The following is a 21,884-nucleotide window of genomic DNA, read 5'->3' as shown; positions in this document are numbered from 1 at the left end:
GCAAAACAGGTTTATTTTCCTGATTGCCAGATGTTACCCACCAACAATTATCTGGTAGGATGGAGGGCAGCAGGTACATATTTGTTTATGCATTTAGAAGAGTGGCTAGACTTTATATGTGTTGCAGTTCACATCTGCAATAATGGGGCTGGCAGTTGGGAAAGAGGCATCCGTGCAAAGCTTTAATGGGTCCAGCATATCCAGTGCTAATTGAGGAGGAAAACACAAAGTCATTAGGAACTTGATGCAGCTGGTTTATGAGCTGTTAAAGTTCTCTTTTTCCCTTTGATTTGTCACATTACTTTGGAAAATAAATTTACCCAGTCATAGTGGGAATGATGGTTTACTAATGTTGACACATCCATCAATGCCTTTCAAGCCTGTCTGGAAAGTTTGAAAGCAGTCTGTAGGCTGACATTTCATGAATTTGCTAGTGGATGGAGTCCCAAGTAACAGGCATGGAAGGAAAGCATTCTAGCAAGCATTTCCAGATAGGTGCTTCATGTAAAAAAAAAAAAAAAAAAAAAAAAAAAAATAAAAAGAAGTGTCATCTGTCTGCGGGCTACCTTATCAACAACTCAGCAACATCACTGAGATGAAGTTATTTGAGCTTTCCAGCTACTTTGGAATTGTGGTGTTTGAGGTAGAAAAGCTACGACATGCTACGGCAAGGCAGAGTCTTCAGCCTTTTCATCCAGTGGTTACGATGCATCCTATTCACTGTTTTTCCAGCTCACTGTCCATGTTGATTGTATTGTGTATCATTTTACCCTTCACAACGTAAATGCACTAAGGTTTTATTTGACATACCATTTTTCTCACAAACTTCTTAGTTTAGTCAATGCAGATAACCAGCTAACCATGTCTAGATTCCTTCATTTTAAATATGTTGACAAAAGCACGAGTGGAAGATCTTATCAAAAGATGGGCTGTTATGCCAGGCACAAATGTAGCAACTTCAGTAAAACATCCTATGTCACATTTGTGTCATATGTCCAGACATTATTAAGAAAGATAGTTGTAAGTGAAATATAATGCAATATACTAATGACTACCTAGATAAAATATGTATAAACTGTAATTATTATGATACTATTATAATTTATGCCAATTCCCACAGAATTTATGGTCATATAAAGGAGCACTTTGTCAGCATTACCGTGAAGATATATGTCAGAGAATTGAATGCTGCTTTTATATATCGAATGATATATCTTCAGGACTGCAGTGCCAGTATGGGAAGACCTTTCTTCCTTGAGGGCTTCTCCCATCTGCTCTATACTCAGGCTATCTGCTTCAGTGGACTAGCAGCAATTGCTTAACACTTTTCTGGTAGATTCAATACCACCAGGTGTTTCTTGTAAGTGCTGCCAGTCTATAAAGCCGGGACTAGAGCACTGTGGGTTTTGCTGCTACTCAGAAGGATGGCTGGAAGATGCAGAACTGTAAGAGACAAAAGCAATCTTGTGACTATCAGAGTTTCTGCTTACTCAGTTCTCTGTCACTTCCTTAACAATGCAAGGAATTTGATGTTGTGATTGCACCTGGCTTAGGCACCTGTCTACATCCTTAGGCTGTGTGGATCCCAAAGGATGCACCTGTTTATAGTAACTGAAATTACCTGGCAGGAGGCCTTACCTTGGCCGTACATTTGACATATCCCCTATGCAAATGTCTAAAAGAATAGAGGCATAAATTTGCTGTTTAGTAATGACACATTGTTGGGTGTCAAAGGGAACATACTGGTTTTAGCCCTGTAGCAGAGCATATCTTCTGTTGCGGAAACACTGCTTGGATGCCTTAATAGACAAAGGTGCATTTTCCTATAGAATTTAACAGTGAGTCTAAGCACATGTCAGGGCTTTCCTAATGAAGCCTCTGATTCATTGCCTGGGTAATGCATCACATACTTGACCTGTGCTGCTGTAACAGTAACGAAAATTATGATGGGATGCTTCTTCCATCTAGCTCTGTCATTAGGAGGGTCACCTTTCTTTAGTGGGAATTTTTCTGAGCCCACATTGGATCTAGTACAGCAAATTTGTTCCTAACTGCCAGACTGTGAACCCAGTCAGGTTGCTGGAGAAACTAGTGGCTGTATATTTCTGCTTAGTAGTTTCTGTGGATGGAAAAAAAAAAAAAAAAAAAAAAAAAACCACAAAGTTTTGATGTGCACTCTGTGTGAATTGAGCTAGACTTCAGTAATTTGGTCACTGTGGAAATTTGCCCGCATTGTCTATTCCTAAGATAATTTCTAGCAAATGAAACAAGCTATAACAATATCCATTATTTCATAATCTGTGCATTGCATCTCTCATAAAAATCTGCATGTTTGCATTATTTCATATTTTTGCCAGTTAATTTGTGTTTTCTATCCATGTTCAATTTGCATTCATTAACTCATAGTTTGCTGGTAAGTGTGTTCTTTCTATACATGTTCAAAGAAATTCTTTAATTCAATTTCTCTGTTTCTTCTCATACAGTCTCACAGCCAGATATGCAACTCAGTCTAATCACAGTGGAATTGCAACCAGTCAAAAAAAGACTTCTAGGTCAGTTAAATATCTCTAATTTATTGCTTGTTAGTGATACTCAAGCAAGTATATGCCCATTGATATTTTATCCTTTGGACATAAAACATTTGGACATTAACAATGTGTATTTATGTTATGCGTGCAAGCTTCGCAACAATGAGCTTTGCCACGGGAAAGCCTTGTATGGACTGGAAGGAGCTGATTTGTACTGTATATTAGCAATATTTCTGGTTGTTATGTATCCTGCATCTTTGTATCGTGCATGTAAAACATTGGATGTGAAGGATTAGTTGGTGATTTTAGTGCTCTCTACTCTCTGGCTCAAATCCTTGCTTTAGTAATGAGTGAAAAGAAGTTTGGGAGTCCATCCCAATTCCCACTAGATGTTTTGCGGGTATCGCAAACCCACCTGAAAGGTTGAGTTCACAGAGCCAAGTTCACGCAGAAAAACCACTTCCAAGACTTCTGCTCCATCAAGAGTAGCCTGCACACAGTCCCCATGACCGAGATGCTTTGTTTTGGCAGTGAATTTGACAGAGCTGTGTGTAGGAGCTGACCTGTTTCAGATTTCATCAGTACTTTTAGTTTATCATTTCCACGAGCACTAAAATCTACAAGCCAGACTGCAGAAGAAAGAAACTGAGGTCTAAAGCTTACTCTTCTTTCTAGCTTTTTCTTGTGGGGGATAATTAATGTGTTCATTAATTATACCTTTGCTGCACAGTTCATTGGTGAGAACAATGAACTCTAAATTGCATAATCTACAATAAAGATTGCATTTTGCAGTATAGCGCACTAACACAATTTGAATTGCTGGTGGTAGCTTGGAATGAGCTATACCACGGTCCAGTTGCTTTGCACCTGCATTTATAGGTCTTCAGTTTTCCTTACTGCTGATGCTCCTGTCTTGTCCGCATTCAACATGTTGGGGTTAACAGTCTTATTGTCTAATACTTTAAATCTGTGGCAGTGTTTCCGAAGCCTGTTCAGAGGTATGTGACTTGTCCCTTATTTGTTATTCTCTCTTTGCATTTCCTTAGCTGCTTAACATGATTCTGCAAGAGCAATTTAAAACCTGAATGCAATTAAAAAAGACAGCAAATGAGGTAAACTGGAAAGTGTGTAGAGCAAATGACCTCATGTGTAATGTGCTTACTGTGGCAAGTTCTCGAATTCTGGCATGCAGAATATATGCAGAACTATTTTATATTTTAACAGAACAGATGAGTTTCCAGTGTTGCACATGCCTTCTCATTGCTTTTTTCATTACCTTTGACAAACGATCTCAGGGCTCTTACTGCCTGTCAAATTAGGGTAATGAGAAGGAGCAAATGGATTTTTAAGTTTGTTTTAGTGCATTCTTCAGGGAACAGAAGATCACTCGAATTCATGGGTCACTGTAAAGGTTAGCATGCATACAGCTGCAGAGCAGAGACAGTCTGCTCTGGGCTCAGCACAGAGACTAGCAGGGCAGGCTGGCGGCCAGAATGAGCCATAAAAATAACTAATGGATTAGCTCTCTGAGGCTTAAATTGGTAAAGGAAGAGAACATGGAGCTGTTTACATATGTTCGCTAATGAAAATAAAATGATTTGAACATTTCTGTTATACCAGTATATAAAACAAAAAAAAAAAGTCTGGAAGAAATCTAACGTTTTGTAATTCTTTGTAACGTGATTTTTTTTCTCCCTTCTGATGCTGCTTTTTCATAATATAGTGAAACTAACAGAATTTGATAACTCTGGTATTATTTGTATTGCCACTATTAAAATCATCATATCATTCCAATAAGTGAGAAGCAAAAGAGAGATATTCTTGTCCTGTGGCAAAAGCCTCTTGCTGATTTGAGCATTTCATTTTGTCTAAGAGATAACAAAACTGGAAAGGAGTGGGGGTGCCGCAAAGATGCTGCAGAAAGTTTGAAGTAAGCACGTATTAAAGAATCTTTCATCAGAGAACAGATTCAGACAGAAAAAAAAGATGCAGGCTTACACACCCCAGGACAACAGAGTCTGCATTTTTTTCCTTAGCATAGCCACACAGTAAGGTTCAGATGGTGGCAGCAAATACTAACAAATGAACTGTATAGTCTACATTATGTAAGTCTATCTAAACGGTACACATGCATCTGTAGCATCTAGCTAAAATACATATTTTTAACATTTTTAATTTAAAATAATAAGGTGGAAGTGCTTCAGCCAATAGCCTTCTTAAAAATAACCCAAGATAAATAAAAAGCCAGCTTTTATGCTAAACAGAGCTGTGAAACATTTACTAGAGTAAGAGATACAAAATATTTCTCAGCTATGTATTGTCTTGCTTTTAATCAATTTCCGTAACATTTCCTCTTCAAAAGTGACAGATTTAAACGAAAGTTGATATTGCACTTCAATGGTTTGTTAGGGTGAATCTGTTTTAGCAATGTTAATGGCAAATGCAAAGCATCTTCTTACATGTCTTGTGACTCTAGAAAGCATCTTTTTCCCTGTTGTGTGCGTAAGGATAAGCTTTTATTTTTATTTGTGGAGTCTAACTAATTTGAATCCTCCTGTTCATTGTTGCTTACCTGAAATCATTGTTTTCAGTTGTCGATTTTAAATTCTGGTCTGATATTTGCATACTGCCTCCTCTATATGTTGCATTACATAAAAATGAACTGATTTCTGATTATACCATTCCAGGCTTCCAGGACCCTCAAGGGTGCCAGCTGCAGGCAGCAGTACCAAAGTCCAGGGAGCTTCTAATTTAAATCGGAGAAGCCAGAGCTTTAACAGCATCGACAAAAACAAGCCTCCACAATATGCAAATGGAAATGAAAAAGGTAAGTGATTAAAAGTTACTAAGCTTACTCTACATAACATATAAGAGGAAAAAACAGAAAAAAAACCCCAAAAAAACAAAACCACCAAAAGAACCCATCCATAAGGGTCAAAGAAGTGAATGTCATATTTAGGCTTGGTAAGGAAGACCTATGGAGATAGGGCTCTGATTTAGGACTTGTGGTTGAGCTGGGATTAAAGTTCAGAACTGAAAACTTTCAAGGTGCTATAATTATATCTTATCCCTCTTTGATGGAAATATCACTGGGTGATAATCTTTGTTGGTATTCAAGTCTACTCATACCCAAAGGAAGACTGCCATAATTTTCAGGGGACTTTGCATCTTAGCCCCATGGGCAAGGATCAAAATATTATACTTGCATCAGGGTATTACATGCATCTGTTCCTTCAGAACCTTACCTAATGTATATATAAGTCTGAATAGAGGATTGGAAATTAAATCAAATGTAATTAAATGTTGCAGGGTTTAGAATTCAGTCTTCATGTTTTATTGCCTCCTTTAAATATGAACTTCCATTATGGAACCTGGGTCCTTCCATTTCTCCCACCCTGACACTGTTTTCCTGGAAAATGTGCCTCTTCAGGCTTTATCTCAGAAAGAATAAGGTAAAAGTTCAGCTTTCTGAGTTGTGTAACTAATCCAGTCCCTTCCCCCCTGTTCTTTCTCCCTTTGTGTAATGAACAGCATTTTATTCATATCTCTGGGTTAGAATACAGTTTAAAATGATACAATATACATAGTACCAGTTTGCATCCTTGGGGTCTGTGGGAGGAACAAGTATGCAGTGAATGTTCTTCATCCAAGCAACAGGCAGCTATCCAGATTTTTTTTACTAAATTCTGATGAACACACTTTGCCCCCAGCTGTATCTGAAGATATAAAACCATCCTTTCAATAGTTATTTCTTTATTTTTACTAACAGGGTTGAATGTTTTAAATAGTTCTATAGGGGGATTTCTTCTGTCAAGGGTTGTTTATGGCAAGATATCCAGTCTAAAACTAGAAAGAGATCGGAGTGAAAACTGAGCAGACACTGTATAGTTCACAAATACGATAGTGAAGTTGAAGTAGGAGATGTTGCTGCTTGAGTGAAGGTATGTACAGCAGTTTAGGTTTTAGCATTGCTTCATAATGTTGACATAAGTTTGCTACTGAAATATGTGAGAGTGAAATGATTCAAGGTGAGACATGCTTGTAGATGTTAATATTGTTAGCTCATTACTCGGAAACTCTTTTGACTGCTAAGGTTTGCATTGCATTGCATTGCACATTTATGTGGCTTTTTGCATGATGGATTTCGTTCCCATTTCTTTACAGCAGAGAATGAGAACCTTGATGAGATTTTTAGTGAAGTCATCACTTGCAAGAGGATAAAGGGTGGCTTTTTTGTGTATAATCATTCAATTTTTTTTACAGGATATAGAAAATGTAATGTTGCATAACTAGAGAGTACTATATTTGAGATGTTTCTGTCTGCTCTTTTTTCTTTCTTTCAAAACAGCAGACTGGATGGAAGAACATTGGTTTTACTTAAGAATATAAACCAAGTACAAGTTTGTTTTAGAGTATAAAACAGAAGTTAGAGAAAATGACTGCTGTGAGTGCAAGGATAGCAAAGTGATATTTTTTATAATACTCTAAAAGAACACATGAGAGCCTGTATTTGAATTCGCCATGCTACTTCTTTGCCTAAAACCAACTGAATAATGCTATATTTTAAATTGAATTATGATAGGAGCTAATTTTTTAATATTATAATGAAATTTCCAAGAAGCCTTTTGATTTTTTTTAAAGTATTTGAGGATGTTCTGTGACCTCAGTTTTTTTGAAGAATTTGTTTAGAAACAAACTTCAACCCCCACAATAGTAACAGCAATGATAAAAAACACCTCTTAAAAAAAAAGTGTCACTATATGCTGAAAAACTGATTTTTCCTTACAGTGTGGCACACATAATAAAACTTATATGTCAAATTTTGCTTCTGATGCAGATGCTTGGAGCAAAATAACTTTAACAGCTTCTATTAAATGGATATACAGTCCATACACTAATTTCTGAGACATAGGTCATATAGTAAGTAGCTTGTAATTCTGCATCAGTGCTGCATAAACTGAAGTGGAAAAAGAGATGACTTGCACTAGGCAGTCATTAGAGGTTGGGACCTCCAGACCTCTTCAAGGGCAGACCACTTTTGGTACATTTATCTCTGCTGTACACCTTCCTGTATGTGCTATAAGAAGACCTCAGAAAAGCTATACAGCATAAGGTGGGGGTTTTTTAATCCAGTTATATGTAATACTTGAAATCCATTCCTGCATAACACAGTTTCCAACTCAGCCACAGTGGGGAATGGATATGTAGTCACAGAGTTAAAGGAGACCTGAAGGTGATCCAAAATAAGATGTGATATGGGCCTTTTATTTGCTATTTCATTATTTAGTATGTCATTAATGTTATCTCCTTTGAATGTTGCTCAGGGAGTAGTTCCCACAGAAAGAAACCTAGGTCCCCTGACAAATGCAGGTTTGCTCTTTATTGAGTACAGCCCAGTTTTCACCCACAGACTCAACCCATTGCTGTGACACAGGTAACTGTGTGGAGCTGTGGTTAAGTCAGGAACACCGAATGCACCAAAGCAATAAACACCCCTTTAGCTGAAACTCATCTGTGGAGCCTTAGTGAGCTGATTTTTTTTTTTTTTCTTTTTGCTGTGCTTTGCAGCTTATGGATGGGTTTCAAAGAACACATCTGTTTTCCAGGTCACGTCACATCTATCTGCTTCTGACTTAATAAAACAAAGACAAAAATAAAACTATGAAAATGAAACTATTGAACAAAGTAATTATTCACAGTGCTACTAAGGTGGATACCCAGAGTGTTTTGAGTCCAGTAAAGAAATAATGTTCTAATTCAAGTCAAATTTTAAACCAAATATTTACACTTCAGAGCTTAGAAACACTGTATCTGAACACTGATAAGGGTCTCTCTGTCATGGAGCTTAATAGCCTGCTTTTCAATATAATTTAATAATTTAAAATGGTGTTTGTGTATTGTCCAAACTCAGTTTCAACATTATTTGGTTATTTTGCCCATACCAACTCTGAGAAACTCTGTCCTGGAACTCCATTGTCTGATGGTGCAAATCGTTGTTCATTTGTGGCCAGAATGTATATTTATAGCTAATTTATTTATGTTTCTTCTGGTGCCAGTATTTTGCCAGCTGTCCCTGGTGGTGTTCTCCTCTTGTGCTGGTAAGGGGTAGCTACTTTCTCGTGGACAGCTGGAAAGGGACAGCTGAAAAAGCTGAATTCTTTTAATCTCACCAGATAGACTTCCCATTCGTCCAAACATCCTTAGAGCGATCCATTGCAGCTCTTCCAGTTTCTAGTAACCTTTTTTATTGTGAGTGACTAAAATTGGATACTCTAATCTAGGCACCTGCCTACTACAGAATATTTAGATTACCAGTTCCTAACCGTGGTGCAGCAGGAGAGCTGTTGTCACAGAGGTCCTGTCTTCTCCACCAGCAGAGAACACAGGTCACGGAGAAGACAGAGGAGGTGGATTATATATTGGGCCCAAGTTTAAGCCCTCATGTGTCCTTTATTTGTGCAACAGCCTATGAAAAGTGGACTTGAAAATATCCATTTGGTTGTCATGGTCTTGCTGGGTTCTGGTAGAAATTTCTCTTTTTGCACTGAACCCCTGGGGGTGTTGCTACTCTGCTTTCCCAACGCGGGTTGGGCTGAGCTCTGAAGCACTGAGCTCTCAACTAGAATGCAAAATTGTTTTCACTGCACGCTGATTATGCATTTCAGCAATAAGGGGATTAGGCCCTAAACAGAAGACTGTCTTCTTGTAAAATTTAGTTTATAGAAATATTAAATCCTTGACATAAGTTGGGATCACTCTCTATCAAAATCACCACAAGGTGGGGACAAATTTCACATAATCAACAGCTAAAGCTAAGTCCAATTGAACGTGCAGAAAGCAATGAATGATGTGCAGCTTAAGTAATGCATTTGGGCTGGGGGAAATAAATCTTTTTATTCCACATCTTTAAACATACAGACAGGCTCTCAATATTCCTTGAGAGCGTGCACTCCACATTCCTTGTGGAAACATTAAGGATACACTTTAAATTGAAGATTAAAGGCAAGTTAAGGTTCTTTGTTATTTTTTGATGCTGTTTCTGGTTTGTTACATAGGGATCAAATAAGTACCAGTGGTTCCAGGAACCTGTGCTTTTTTGCTATATATGTAGCAGAACAAGCTGTTGATGAAACAGTAAATACTCTTCTTTTTATACCCCCCGCCCCCCGAATGTGTTTAATATTATATAGCAGGAAATATGGCAAGGCATACATTCTTCTTTCTAATCAGAATGCCTTTTTTTCTTTTTTTTTCTTTTTTTTTTTGTAGTAAAACTAATAGCCTGAAGCCATACAAATGTAACAGAATTAATACAACAGAGCGTGGTGGCATCCCGCTGTTCACAGATTGTTACACGTATTCTGCATTAGCTTTGCACATTCTTACAGTGAATCGTTCGGCAAAACTATTGGGATAGCTAAAGACCCCAATCCTCCTGTGTAATTAAGGCAAGCTTAGTGCAAGGCAAGATGTGTGCAAGAAGGTCCTTGTGCACACCCAGTCCTGGGCTATCAGCCATGGGGCTGATCCCTGGTATACATTAAGGAAGCCTGAGGGCTGCAGTGATTTCCAACAGCTGTTGCTGGCCCCAGGCTCTCTTCCAGGATCTGAGACTCACCAGAAAATAGCAGGGGCCCAGCCACAATTCCTGCCTTGGTCGCAAGGGAGGAATCAGCTCTGCAGCTGCACACCAAAGCTGCTCCATGTGCATGGTGCTACCTGGAGCCGGAGGAATAAGCCCTAACCTTACCTGTCCCCAAAAATGCTCTGAGGCAACCCTTACCAGTCAACGTTTTCTTGCCTAGTAGCTGGATGCAGCAGAGCTGCTTGAAACCTTCTGTGAAGGTGGACTGAGCTCACTTAGCGCTGTGGAGTTTGCATATCAGCCTGAGGAGCACACGAAAAAACGTATGCAGATGGAATTATACAGCATCTCTTGAAGGTGGAGGTGATTGGCCTGCTGGGGTCCAGTTGTTAATAGTGTTAAGCAAGTAAAAGCTGTTACATTTCTGCCATGTCACTTTTGTTCAGATTTTTTTTATTATTATTTTTAAACTAGAACTTCTTAATGCTATTTAGAGAAGTAAATTTTGCTATGTTTGCATTCTTTTTGTTAAAGAAAAAACAGCTCCCCTTTCAGGATGCTTAAAATCCTCCCTTTCCTATGTGTATTAGTGGCCTTCAGATTTCCAGGTGGGTAGTCTGATCCATACTAGGGCCGTAGGGCTGAGACCGCAAAAATGAAAATGACACACAACTTCAAACTCTGTGCTGAAGGGACAAATGTCTTCAGTGTCCTCATCTACTATATTATTCAGACAGGTGGGCCCCAAGGCATAACTTTGGCTTCATGTGTGTATGCAACACATCAAGCACTCTTTTTGCCATTGCATGAACTATATTTGCATTGCGTGTTTCATAGGCTTCCTTGTAGTACTGAATTTGATATACTATAGGCAGGCTTCTGCCTAATTCCCTGGCAGTCCCGAGACTGAGTGGCGAGACAAGACAGATACACTAAGAGAAAATATGTCATCTGCTGCAATAGCTATGTACCACGTATTTGATTGCCATTACCACGTCGTTTCTCTCGTGGTCCAGAGTAATAGTGTTTAGATACTCAGATGTGTCTTGCAAACCTGAGCTTCATACAGAAGAACTTAACCCTTTCATGAATTGGTCGGCTTTGCTTAATAAGGCCAAATGACTTTTTTGAAAATCTTGTTTGTCAATTAGCATAGTTTGATTATTGCAGAAGGAGTCTTGTTCTCATTCATTCTGGAGATTCGCTGAAGTTCCTGGACAACGTAAATGTAGTGAAGGTACCGGAGCCACGTAAACGAGTCTTCTGTGCCTACCTGAGCTTCAGGCCCAAAACAACTGTCGTTGCTGTACCCACGTAGATGATATATCGCTGTAACTTTCAAGTGCTGACATTGGTGAAATTGTTGATAAATTTTTTCCTACCTATGAAAGTGCACTGGGACAACTTAGCTACTAAAGGTTGTTCACTGTACTTAAAACCAAAAAAAAGTATAGTGACCTGCCATTTTTTGCTTTTGTGAATATTGATTGTATCCATTTAATTTCAGTATTACTCAGTCCTCTTTCTCCTGCCCAAAGCCTTAGCTTTCTAGCACATATTTTGCTTTCACTAACCATCAAACCCATCTTTCTCTGGTTTAGTTTTTCTTCTAATATTGTAGCATTCTTTCTTCTTCCATGTCTCAGTGTTTTATTATTAACAAGTCATTGGAAGAATTTCTTTATGACTTATTAACGATAAAATCTTTAAACTGGAAGGTTTAATTTGCATAATGAAATGGTTACAAGGAAGGTGTTTCCAAGGCGCTCTTGAGCTCATAGAAGTATTGAACAACACCATGATGTGGGGGGGGGGGAAGGCATTTTCGATTATCATCCTTCATGTTTCATGCACATGTAAATTATGTTTATTATGAATCACATGTAACTGTGCTTTAAATGCCAGAGAAGCATGGTATCACTTTCAAGCAGGAGATGGGAGAATAACTGCACCGTTATGGTTCTTTCTGTTTTTTAAGCAGATTCACCAAAAGGCCCTCCCCCATCTGCAGGCATGAATGGAAATGTGCAGCATCCCACCAGCACCGGGCAGCAGCAGGTCTCTGCCATACCCTCTCCAAGTGCCAGCAAGCCTTGGCGCAGCAAATCCATGAATGTCAAACACAGCGCGACCTCTACCATGCTGTCCGTGAAGCAGCCCAGTCCCGCAACCTCCCCTACTCCATCTTCAGACAGGCTCAAGCCACCCCCTTCTGAAGGCGTGAAGCCACCTTCATCTGGACAAAAATCTATGCTGGAAAAGTTCAAGCTGGTTAATGCTAGGACTGCTCTGAGACCTCCTTTGTCGCTCAGCTCAGGACCCAGCGACAGCGGGAGAGAGGATGATACCTTTTCAGAGTGTGGTGAAATGGATGTCTTAAGTGGCGGGGTGAACAGCGGCGGCTCCACAAGTAGCAGTCCTAAAGTATCACCGAAGTTAACCCCTCCGAAAGCTGGAAGCAAAAATCTCAGCAATAAAAAGTCTTTGCTACAGCCAAAGGACAAAGAGGAAAAGAACAGGGACAAAAACAAAGTTTGCACTGAGAAAACAGTCAAGGAAGAGAAGGACCAGGTCGCTGAAACATCTACAAAGAAGAGCTCAAAAATTGCAAGCTTAATCCCAAAAGGAAGCAAGACGACAGCAGCCAAGAAGGAAAGTTTAATACCGTCTTCTAGCGGGATCCCGAAACCTGGATCGAAGGTGCCAACGGCAAAGCAGAGCGCTTCAGCCGCATGCGCTGGAAGTAAGGAGGTTGAAAAACTGAGGACTACAAAAGGAAACCAGTCCCAATCGACGCCAAAATCTCAACTTAGCGAGAAGGCTTCTCCTTCCTCTGGTCTTGCTTCTTCTGAAGGGAAAGAGCCAAGCGCAGCTCTCCCCCCGGGGTCCTCCGCGGCTCTGCCGGCCTCGATGGCTGCAAGCAGCGGCCAAGGCACGGGAAACGGCGTCGTCCAGCTTCCTCAGCAACAGCAATACAGTCACCCCAACACTGCCACAGTAGCTCCCTTCATTTATAGGTAAGGTCGCAGAGGGAAATTGGGTCTGTGTTGCCGTTTAGGAAAGAGAGCTAAAACAGATAGGGTAATGGTGGATCACGCTGGTGTCTTTCTTATCTCCCGGTTTCTGTCACGGCATCACGCGCGTGTTTTCCTAATATTGTTTTTTAATTAGTGTTACTGTATGAACCGTTTCTTCCAAGAACTCTGAGGCTCTACCTTGCACAAAAGTAATCCACTGCAAATATTTGCCATTTAAAATTCAGGATGTTTTGATTAGAAATAGAAATCACATGATACATTCCCTGTGCTGCTTTTGAAAGGTCACGGCTGAGTTAGGTTTCTAGTGCAAATATTCTTGTTTGCAATTTAAGAACCTCAACATTTATTTGCTGATATTCAATAATATTTGCTTAAAATACACTGTTCTCTTAAAAAATCCTAAAATAAACTGCTGATGTTTTCAGAGTATGTAACAGTACTAGTAGGATATTAGAGGAAAAACAGTACACAAACTTTTGCAAGTATTCAAAAATATTTCAACATTTTGGGCAGAGAGAAAAAGTTGCTGTTTGCAGGTCCTTTTCCCCTTTAGTTTTATACACAAACTAGGTATGGATTAACTCCATGGAGGCAGTTAATTTTTACAGGTGATACAAACTCTTCTGATGGCCAAGGCTCTGGAAGAGATTAATGAACAGTTAAATGTATCAACCTTTGCCTGACTTTATTTTGCTATATGATAGAGCAACTGAAGAGAAGCTGGGAGATTTCATTGTTGTACAGCTCAGAAGACAAAGTAAGTGTAGAAAGACTGGCAGGCTGGTTTGAGTAAAGATTTCAGATGTCAGCTGTTGGAGGGCTTTAGCTACAGTTGTGGGTAAATTTAACATGTGATAAAATGACAAATACATTATTAAGCAAAATATACTGGCAGTTTTTGTTAGTGAGTAGTACTCTAGATAATCTTGGCTAAAGATTAAAGAGGTGCTGAAGTAGGCTCTGAGGGAGTATATATGTCATTACACAAAACTAAACATAGCTTCAAAACCAATCTGGATGAGTGATAAATGGTTTAAATCAATTCTGAACAAAAGCAGTTCAGAAAATCATATGGGAGGGGAAAAAGGCATAATATAGGTTATATTTATTCTAATATGCAGTGGGTAGCCTCTTGAGTTTCAATTAAATGTATCACTGGATGTGCTTAATATGCATGTTTCTTTATAGCTGTCTGGAATAACCTCAGTGATACAGATGATTTGCAGCGTGGTACATAGGATGGCCTACATATGTGTTAGGGTGCATATATAAGGAGAGAGAAAAAGAATCTATGCTTTGCCTTCAGATACCTGTGCTATTTAATGGCAGCTTTACCACATACTGGTGCCATTTCATTGCATGATGAAGATACCGTTCTTTTAAGCTTCATCATGAAGCAAAATATATTTCGAATTTTAACAGGCGATAGAAGCATGCATCTTCCTGTAATATTTGGTATTACTAATCGTCTGTTTGCTTCAAATAAACAGCAAAGGAGACTTTATTTGAAGTTAAATCTCACATGAAAATAAAATTCTCAGAGCCAAGGTCTGATCTCGGAATGTCATAAACCCAGAGTAATAGACAGACTTTGATGAGGTTACTTCAATGTGTATCTCTGTAACTGAGAGCAGAATCTGACCCAAAAATACACAGTAACTACATTCCTTAGAACTCTCAAGGGCTTTGTACTAGTACACAATGATTTCATAGAAGAATATAAATATAACCATGGATAAAATATCCAAATTTCCAAAGTCAGCATATTTATTTTTGCGGATATATGGCAAGTGGAAGTGTGCATGAAGCTGGGGTACTGTATTTACATTTTCTTGCTCTTAAACATAACTGTTTTCTGAGCAGTCACCACAATTTATACCCAGAATTTTCAGGTGCGCTTATTAGCTGCTAGAACAGTTTTATAGATCAATGAGTTAATAAACAGTAGTTACCATTCAGACTAACAGGTTTTTTTACAGCTAGAAGGAATATCTAGGATCTGTGAGTTTGTAGGGCAGTCCTTGTAAAAAGCTTCAATATTATTTAGTAAAAATACAGTGCATTTTATCCAGAATACTGCAATATACTTCTGTGATCTGTGTAGGCTGTTAGCACAAGGATAAGTAAGCTAGTGCTTTTTCTGGTTTGTTGCTGGTACCTGCAGATATCATGTATTTTGAAATGTTTGATTATTACCCAAGAGGATATTATTGCAGATTTGTGAGTAAAACAAAGTATTCCAAAGAGTTTCTTTGAGGCTGCCATGTATTTTGCTTAAACAGGGAATGCAATGCTGTAACAGTTATCAACACTCATGTTTTCAAGGAGTTGTGGATTTTTATTAATAAACAGTAAACAGAAAATACTGTTTCACTAGGAAGTTCTGAAATGATATATTGCACTATTCAGCTTTGCATTCTTGGTGCCTTGCCCTATCTGATATCACATTGTATTTTTATGCCTCTTAAACACTATGGCATGGAAATTCATATGGGATTATTACTTCTCTTCAAAGATTAGCAGCAACAGTCAGAGTTGCATTTGAGATAATCTAAATGGGTATAATTTAAATTTTTCCATCCTCCTCAGCAAGTGCTTATTTATTTTCAAATGCGGTTCTGAATGTGTTATTTACAGCCCCTTATGTGTCCCCTCTGAAGCTGACTGCAGGGTCCAACTGGTATAAGAAAGGCTGCAGTAGTTGTAATTTAGTTGCCAGAAAGCTTGATAAGAGAGATACAGCAGGCAAAACAACTAAAAGCAAGTTGTAAGAGACTGTATAATTGTTTAAAGTATACCAGCCACTACTTTAAATTACACATTCTTCTACACAAACAGAATTGGAGGAAGATGGAAATTGTGCCATCTGCCAGAGTCCCTTAGACTTGTATTGAAATTGGCCATAGAATTTAGTTATCTTCCTCGTGGTGCTTGAGTTTCAGATGGAGAAAGTAACACAGAAGTTTAGTGCTCACTATGATACAGGGAAAACAGGAAAAAAGGAGGCATTAATGAAAACAAAAAAAAAGAAGTCTGAATCTTTCTCCTAAAATTTTAGTAAGAGAATAACAAGTTAATTGCTCAGTATTTGGAGTTCTTGGCTTTCCTTCACGTTGCTCAAAAGTGCAATGTAACCCGTAATTCCAAACATTTTCTCGCACAGAGAAGAGCCTGTTGTATGCAACCATTGCTTTATTATTTGTGAGTCAAATTGTGTAAGTTTGTGTTACTTCCGTAAAATGGGAAACATAACTAACAGTCCCAGGAGTTACACAAATGTCACCTCACCCCGTGGAGCAAATCCTTAGTTGATGTAAATCATCACAAACCCTACATGAAGTATGTGATATGTTGGCAATTAACATTTGCTGTGGATTTGCTCAAGCACTAAAGGAATATTTCAATATAAGAAGGTTGGGTTGTAACTGGACGCATGTACTGCAGTTTAGTTTTATTTTATTGACTCCTCCAGTAACTGCTACAGGAGCTTACTGGGTCTCTTTTCCATGTCTGGAATATAGAATCTGAAGTGCCCAAATCCCAGGGGCTATGGTGCTCAGGAATTGCTTATTGCCTGAAATGCTGAAAGAGAAAAAGAAACTGCTGCAGAGAATTAGCTGACCACTCAATATCCTGAGCTGCACTTCTATGTTGTGCGTTGCTTAAATTTCAGTTCTTCAGCTAAATTTGTAGTTTAATGATAGCGACATCTGGAAGAAGTTTCAGCACTGTCTGAATTGAGACCTCGCAGAGATACTCTTTCGGTGTCAATGCTGGACTACAAAAACCAGTTTGGCACTCCTTTCGTCTCTGAGGAATAAGAAACGGGTGACTTCAGCTACCTAATAGGTTGGTGCAGAGATGATGGGGCCAGACTCTTCCCTGAAATGCAGGGTGAAAGGATAAGATGTACAGATGCAAGTTACAGCAGGGGAGATGCTGATTCAAAGTTAGAAAAAAATATTTCTACCTTGGGGGTGGTGAAACACAGGAGCGGGCTGCCCAGAGAGGCTGTGGAAGCTCTGTCCTCGGACGCGTTCAAGACCCAACAAAATGAGGCCCTGAGCAACTTAATGTAACCAGACCTGCTTTGAGCAGGTCATTGGACCAGATGGCATCTACAACACCTTTCTGATCTAAATTACTTTACGATTCTGTGAGGACTAAAGTGTTCACTAGATAGAGGCAGAGAAAGGAAATATCAGTGTAATAAGTAAATAGGTTACCAGGTACTAAAACCTTCTTCCTATCTCTTTTCTTATATGGTTATTGAAACAATTCTATTACTAGACCATAGCTTCAAGGGTGCATGGGAAGTGCAGAGCAGAGACAGATGGGAAGGAGGATATAATCTGGTTGCACCTCTGGAGCCGCAGTGAAATTCAATTCCAGCTGCCTGTTCAGGATGTTTTTATACTGGCTTAGGGAAAAAATTAAACTATTCTTCAAGGATCCTGCAAACACAGCATCTGCAGGGTTTGTTGAAGCCATATTTACGTCCAGTTTTAATGACTAGAAGCTACTTCTCGTCACTGATTGTGGAGTTAAAATTAAGTTTTCAGTAAAAGACATTCTATCAGTTAATTGTGTTTATTAATAACAGATTATGCTGCTAAACGTACTGCAACTCTTTTTTAAAAAATGTGATGATTCAAAGTTATACTGCAGTGCTTTATTGATCTCTGTTATTTACATTACTGTTGTGAAAATAAAACAACAGCCACCACCAAAATTTTGCAGTCGTAGGTAGAGCTAAACATTGCCACTCACCAGTTGTACTTGTAACAAAAACATAGTGTTTAGAAAAATCCTCCCATTTTCTCATGCTTGATTCTCAAGTAATTGTGCAAGAAAAGTTCCCAGTGTAGAGGTGTTGGCTTAAGAGATGGGAAGAAGGAAAATAAGCGAAGAAATCATTATAAACACATACTTGATCAATGCTGAGTTAAAACAGAAGCTTGATAATTCAGTTGCTTGCTGTTTAGGATCTGAAGTTAGTCTTTTAAATTGCCATACAGACAAGAGTGGCCTTATTCCTTTGACTAAATAATCAGCAAAATGTAGGATAAAGGACTAAAAAGGATATTCTGTTCAGTGTTCTGTCACTGGCAACCATATTAACCCTTTCATAAACCAGCTAAGTTTTATTTTGAACTGGTTAATTCCCACTACTTCAATGGGAAGGTTCCTCCAGACACTCACTCATTTCATTGTTAGAAAGGGTTTACAACCCACAAGATGACATTGCATCCATTTATTACTTTGTTAATATTGTCCTTTAACTTAAAATTCGTTTTCCCTCTTTTGATCACTTTTTTAAAGTATGCGAGGGAATTATCCCATCCCTTTCCTTCTCTTTTGCAAGGCTAAACCAAATCGCCTCTTTTCTTTCCTTTCAGAAGGGTTTCTTCTTCCCCATGAGCATCCCAGTAGCCCTCCCCTGCAGCTGTTCCAAATTTAACTCACATGTCTTGAATATGGGTGATCAAGCTGCTCATATTCCAGATGTGGTCCTGCCAGTCTGTTACAGTGACAGTGATACACATTCAAGACAGCTGCACCTCAGAGAGATGTTGGAAAAAAACCCCAGCATATTCATCTGATATCTTTTGGAATGTCGAGTAAAAACCAAACAAATCTTTGATGTTATCTGTGTTTATCAAAGGTTGGCTATTTCGTTAGAGGCAGGAAATGACTGACTGCGTTAAAGACAGCTTATTAAGTAGTGTTCCAAATTCTGTTCTTAATTACTCCTGTACAGGCTCATTTTAATCAAACTGAATGAGCTTGTGCAGGTGTGATTGAGAGCAGGGTTTGTCCCATTAAGCGAGTTTGATGCTCTTACAAATAGGTAGCATGTAACTCAGTGGGTTGGGGACAAATATATTCTCTGATTGCCATGATTAAAAATAGAAAACAGATTGTCCTGTTTTCATGACGGTTGCCTAAATTAACCTGTGCTGCAGATACACAGCACTGGAAGAAGTATCAATGGGGTTGCTTTGAGTAAACTGAAATTCTTTTCACTTCCCTTGATATCAAGAGAGATGCAAGACTTAATTTTTTTTGAGGCAGTGGGCTGTGAATGGGTAGAGGATAGAGGGCCATTTATTAAGACCAAAGTGTAAGGTTAAGGAGATCTTTTAATTTGTGTTTGCATCCCTTGAGCTTAATCTGTGCTGCAGTTCTGCAGAGATCACTTAAGTCATTCATAGGATTAATATGTCCCACAGAAAGAAGTACAAGCCAAAAGTATAGGGGAAGACAAAACTCACAATTTTATCTTCCTTTTTTTTAAAAAAATTTAGAATAGTTGAGCTAAGCAAACAGGCATCTACATGCTTGCTCCAATGTATCACAACCTGTGACAGGCTGAGAGCAAAGTTTGAGGCACCCGGTCTATACCTGAACCTCCTTGTTGCCCAAGAACTGAGGCCTCTACATGATTTTGCTTGGCAGTCTTTCAGCCCTAGACCATTCTCAGCCCATCTGGGCTAAGCTCGACTCCAGAAAAAAGAAGGGCCTTGCCCATCACGCACCAAAAGGCAGGGCTGCTGTGGAAGTGCTGGCAGCTGGCAACCCAGCGGAGACCTGGTGGGAGCAGAACTATTGATGACAGCCCTGTCCCCGGGTTCCTCCTTGGGGTACCTCCGTCACGGCTGCCCAAGGGCTGAGCAGGTGCCTTTAGCCCACCGCTTCCACAATAAATAACCAGTTTTCTCAAGTAAGCAGAACTTAGACTGCTGCAAAATCCATAGTCCTCTGCAGGATTTCTGTTGTTGTCTCAGGTAATTAGAATCATTGATGTTTTTACAAAATTAAACATAAAAATGCTGAATGAAGTCAGTACAGTGGTTTCTTTGTTATTTATTTTGATAGCAAATCACATTTATTTTATATTAGATTTAAACTTTCAAGTTTCAAGTGAGATAAAAGGGACATTTCACGCTTCTTAGATCTGTTATTTCAGGCTGCCTATAAATTTAAGAAAACCACATCCTATTTACATTTGGGTTGTGTTTCCATGATTTTCTTTCTGCAAATTAAATCAAATATTTTTAAATTATTAGCGTTATATGATCTTTGCTATTTTTATTCAGTATTTTTACTTTAAGGCTCACATTCTAATGCTATCTCATGTCCCAGAAACTGGATTTTGTGCTGCAATTAATCCCACCAATCAGATTCTAAAATTTGGAATGGGAAACTTTGGAAGTATCTCTTCTCACAGTGTTTTTCAACTTACCTTCCTGCTTATAGCTGCATCAGGTTTTTGAAAATGGAAAAAAAGCCAACAAAACACTGAAGAACAGAAAAGTGCTTTAATTGGCATTTGGTATATCTCTAAAAGTTTTGATGCGACCTGGGCAAGCAAACAATGAATACGATTGAAAACTTGTATTCATTGTTCTTTTAAGTAAACAAATTGACTCATCATGCTGAAGTTTACTTAATTGCTGTAAGTCACTCATTAGTTGTTTGTACTCTTGGAGGGAGATCCAGTCCTTTTAACATGAGTAGCTGTGTTCCCATACAGTCAATAATGAGTTATGTATTCGTCTGTATTGACTTTATAGGCAATACTCTCTGCCTGAGGGCAATCTAGATCACTGAAGTTCTGTGTTACCTAGCCCCACTCAATAGATGAAGAATCAGTGCAAATGTTGGGTACTGGTGACCAATGGGGGTCCAGACCACTTAATCCTTTTCTGATGGTAAATGTCCAAATAAACAGGAATGGATCCTTTCTATGCTTTCTTAGAAGACAGCTTACATATAAGGCTCTTGGTCACACATCGCTCTTCTGGGTTGATGCAGACTGATGATTGAACAGTTGTACAATCAGGAATTAATGCCATAGGGTCAGAAGGAGAACAGGCAAAAAGGATCTCTTTTTGTTTCCAACCAGAGATGGACTGATGTAAACTCCATACACATTTTGTGGAGAATGCTAGGAATATTTGAACTGCACCCACCTAGCTGGTGCTCTTCCTACAAGACCAAAAGCAACCTTCTCTTTTCCAATGTTCCTCTTTTAAAACTCCAGCCTCGCTCTGGGTCCAGCCCCGGCAGCTCTGTGATTTGGGTTTAACAAAAGGAGTGCAGACCACTTCGATTACCTTTACCATTATTATAAAATGTTTTCTGAGATATGTTTTGGGGCTAATAGTTTGTCCTGGACTGATCCAGCACTAAGTCTCAGCACTAAACCCCGACAGGAGTGCCCATGAGCATTCGTGGCCTCTCAAAGTGGCTTTCAGTGAAAGTAGGCATACCCCTCATTCATTCTGATGATTAGAAGCAATATGGGAAAGCAGGTGGGACTGTGGAATTTCGGCGTGTGCTCATTGGGGAGGGATAGAGTGGGCTTTTTGTTACTTAAGACTCTGTCCTCAAGCACCAAATGTAAAATTACATTTGAGGTCAGTAGGACATAGTTAACCTTGCAACATGCGCTGAGCTTGTGTTTCCAGTAGTGTGTGACAGAGAGAAATAGTAGATGAGAACCAAAAATAGTTTTTTAGAGAGCAGTTGTCTGTTTCCAGCATCCCAAAAGTATGGAAATTGATAAGAAAGATAGTGCATCAGATCAGACATCATTTACATTTCTATTTCTGTGTAAGTAGAGTCAAAGTTAAATGATTCTAATCAATGGATTCCACCACAACAGTACTTGTGCTGTTGTAAGTGCATATATCTGCTCCCTCAGTTACTGTCATGAATCACTGAACA

At 39.0% G+C, this 21,884-nt stretch overlaps 1 protein-coding gene across 6 annotated transcripts in view; it reads left to right on the top strand.

The window, feature by feature from the left end:
• NAV3 (neuron navigator 3) overlaps positions 1 to 21,884 on the top strand; it is a 275,913-nt gene that overhangs the window by 126,244 nt on the left and 127,785 nt on the right. For 3 of the 6 annotated variants that reach the window (XM_030002937.2, XM_030002935.2, XM_030002940.2), the window contains exons 6-8: positions 2,484 to 2,552; positions 5,216 to 5,355; positions 12,092 to 13,130. In XM_030002937.2, coding sequence (XP_029858797.1) covers positions 2,484 to 2,552; positions 5,216 to 5,355; positions 12,092 to 13,130 — 1,248 coding nt within the window. The remainder of the gene's footprint in view (positions 1 to 2,483; positions 2,553 to 5,215; positions 5,356 to 12,091; positions 13,131 to 21,884) is intronic. The other 3 variants (XM_030002936.2, XM_030002939.2, XM_030002938.2) reach the window with 3 other exon arrangements.

Source organism: Aquila chrysaetos, chromosome 26 (assembly GCF_900496995.4).
Source record: "Aquila chrysaetos chrysaetos chromosome 26, bAquChr1.4, whole genome shotgun sequence".
NCBI lineage: Eukaryota > Metazoa > Chordata > Aves > Accipitriformes > Accipitridae > Aquila > Aquila chrysaetos.
The sequence above is the reverse complement of the archived record's forward strand: the minus strand, read 5'-3'. Positions and strand labels throughout refer to the sequence as shown.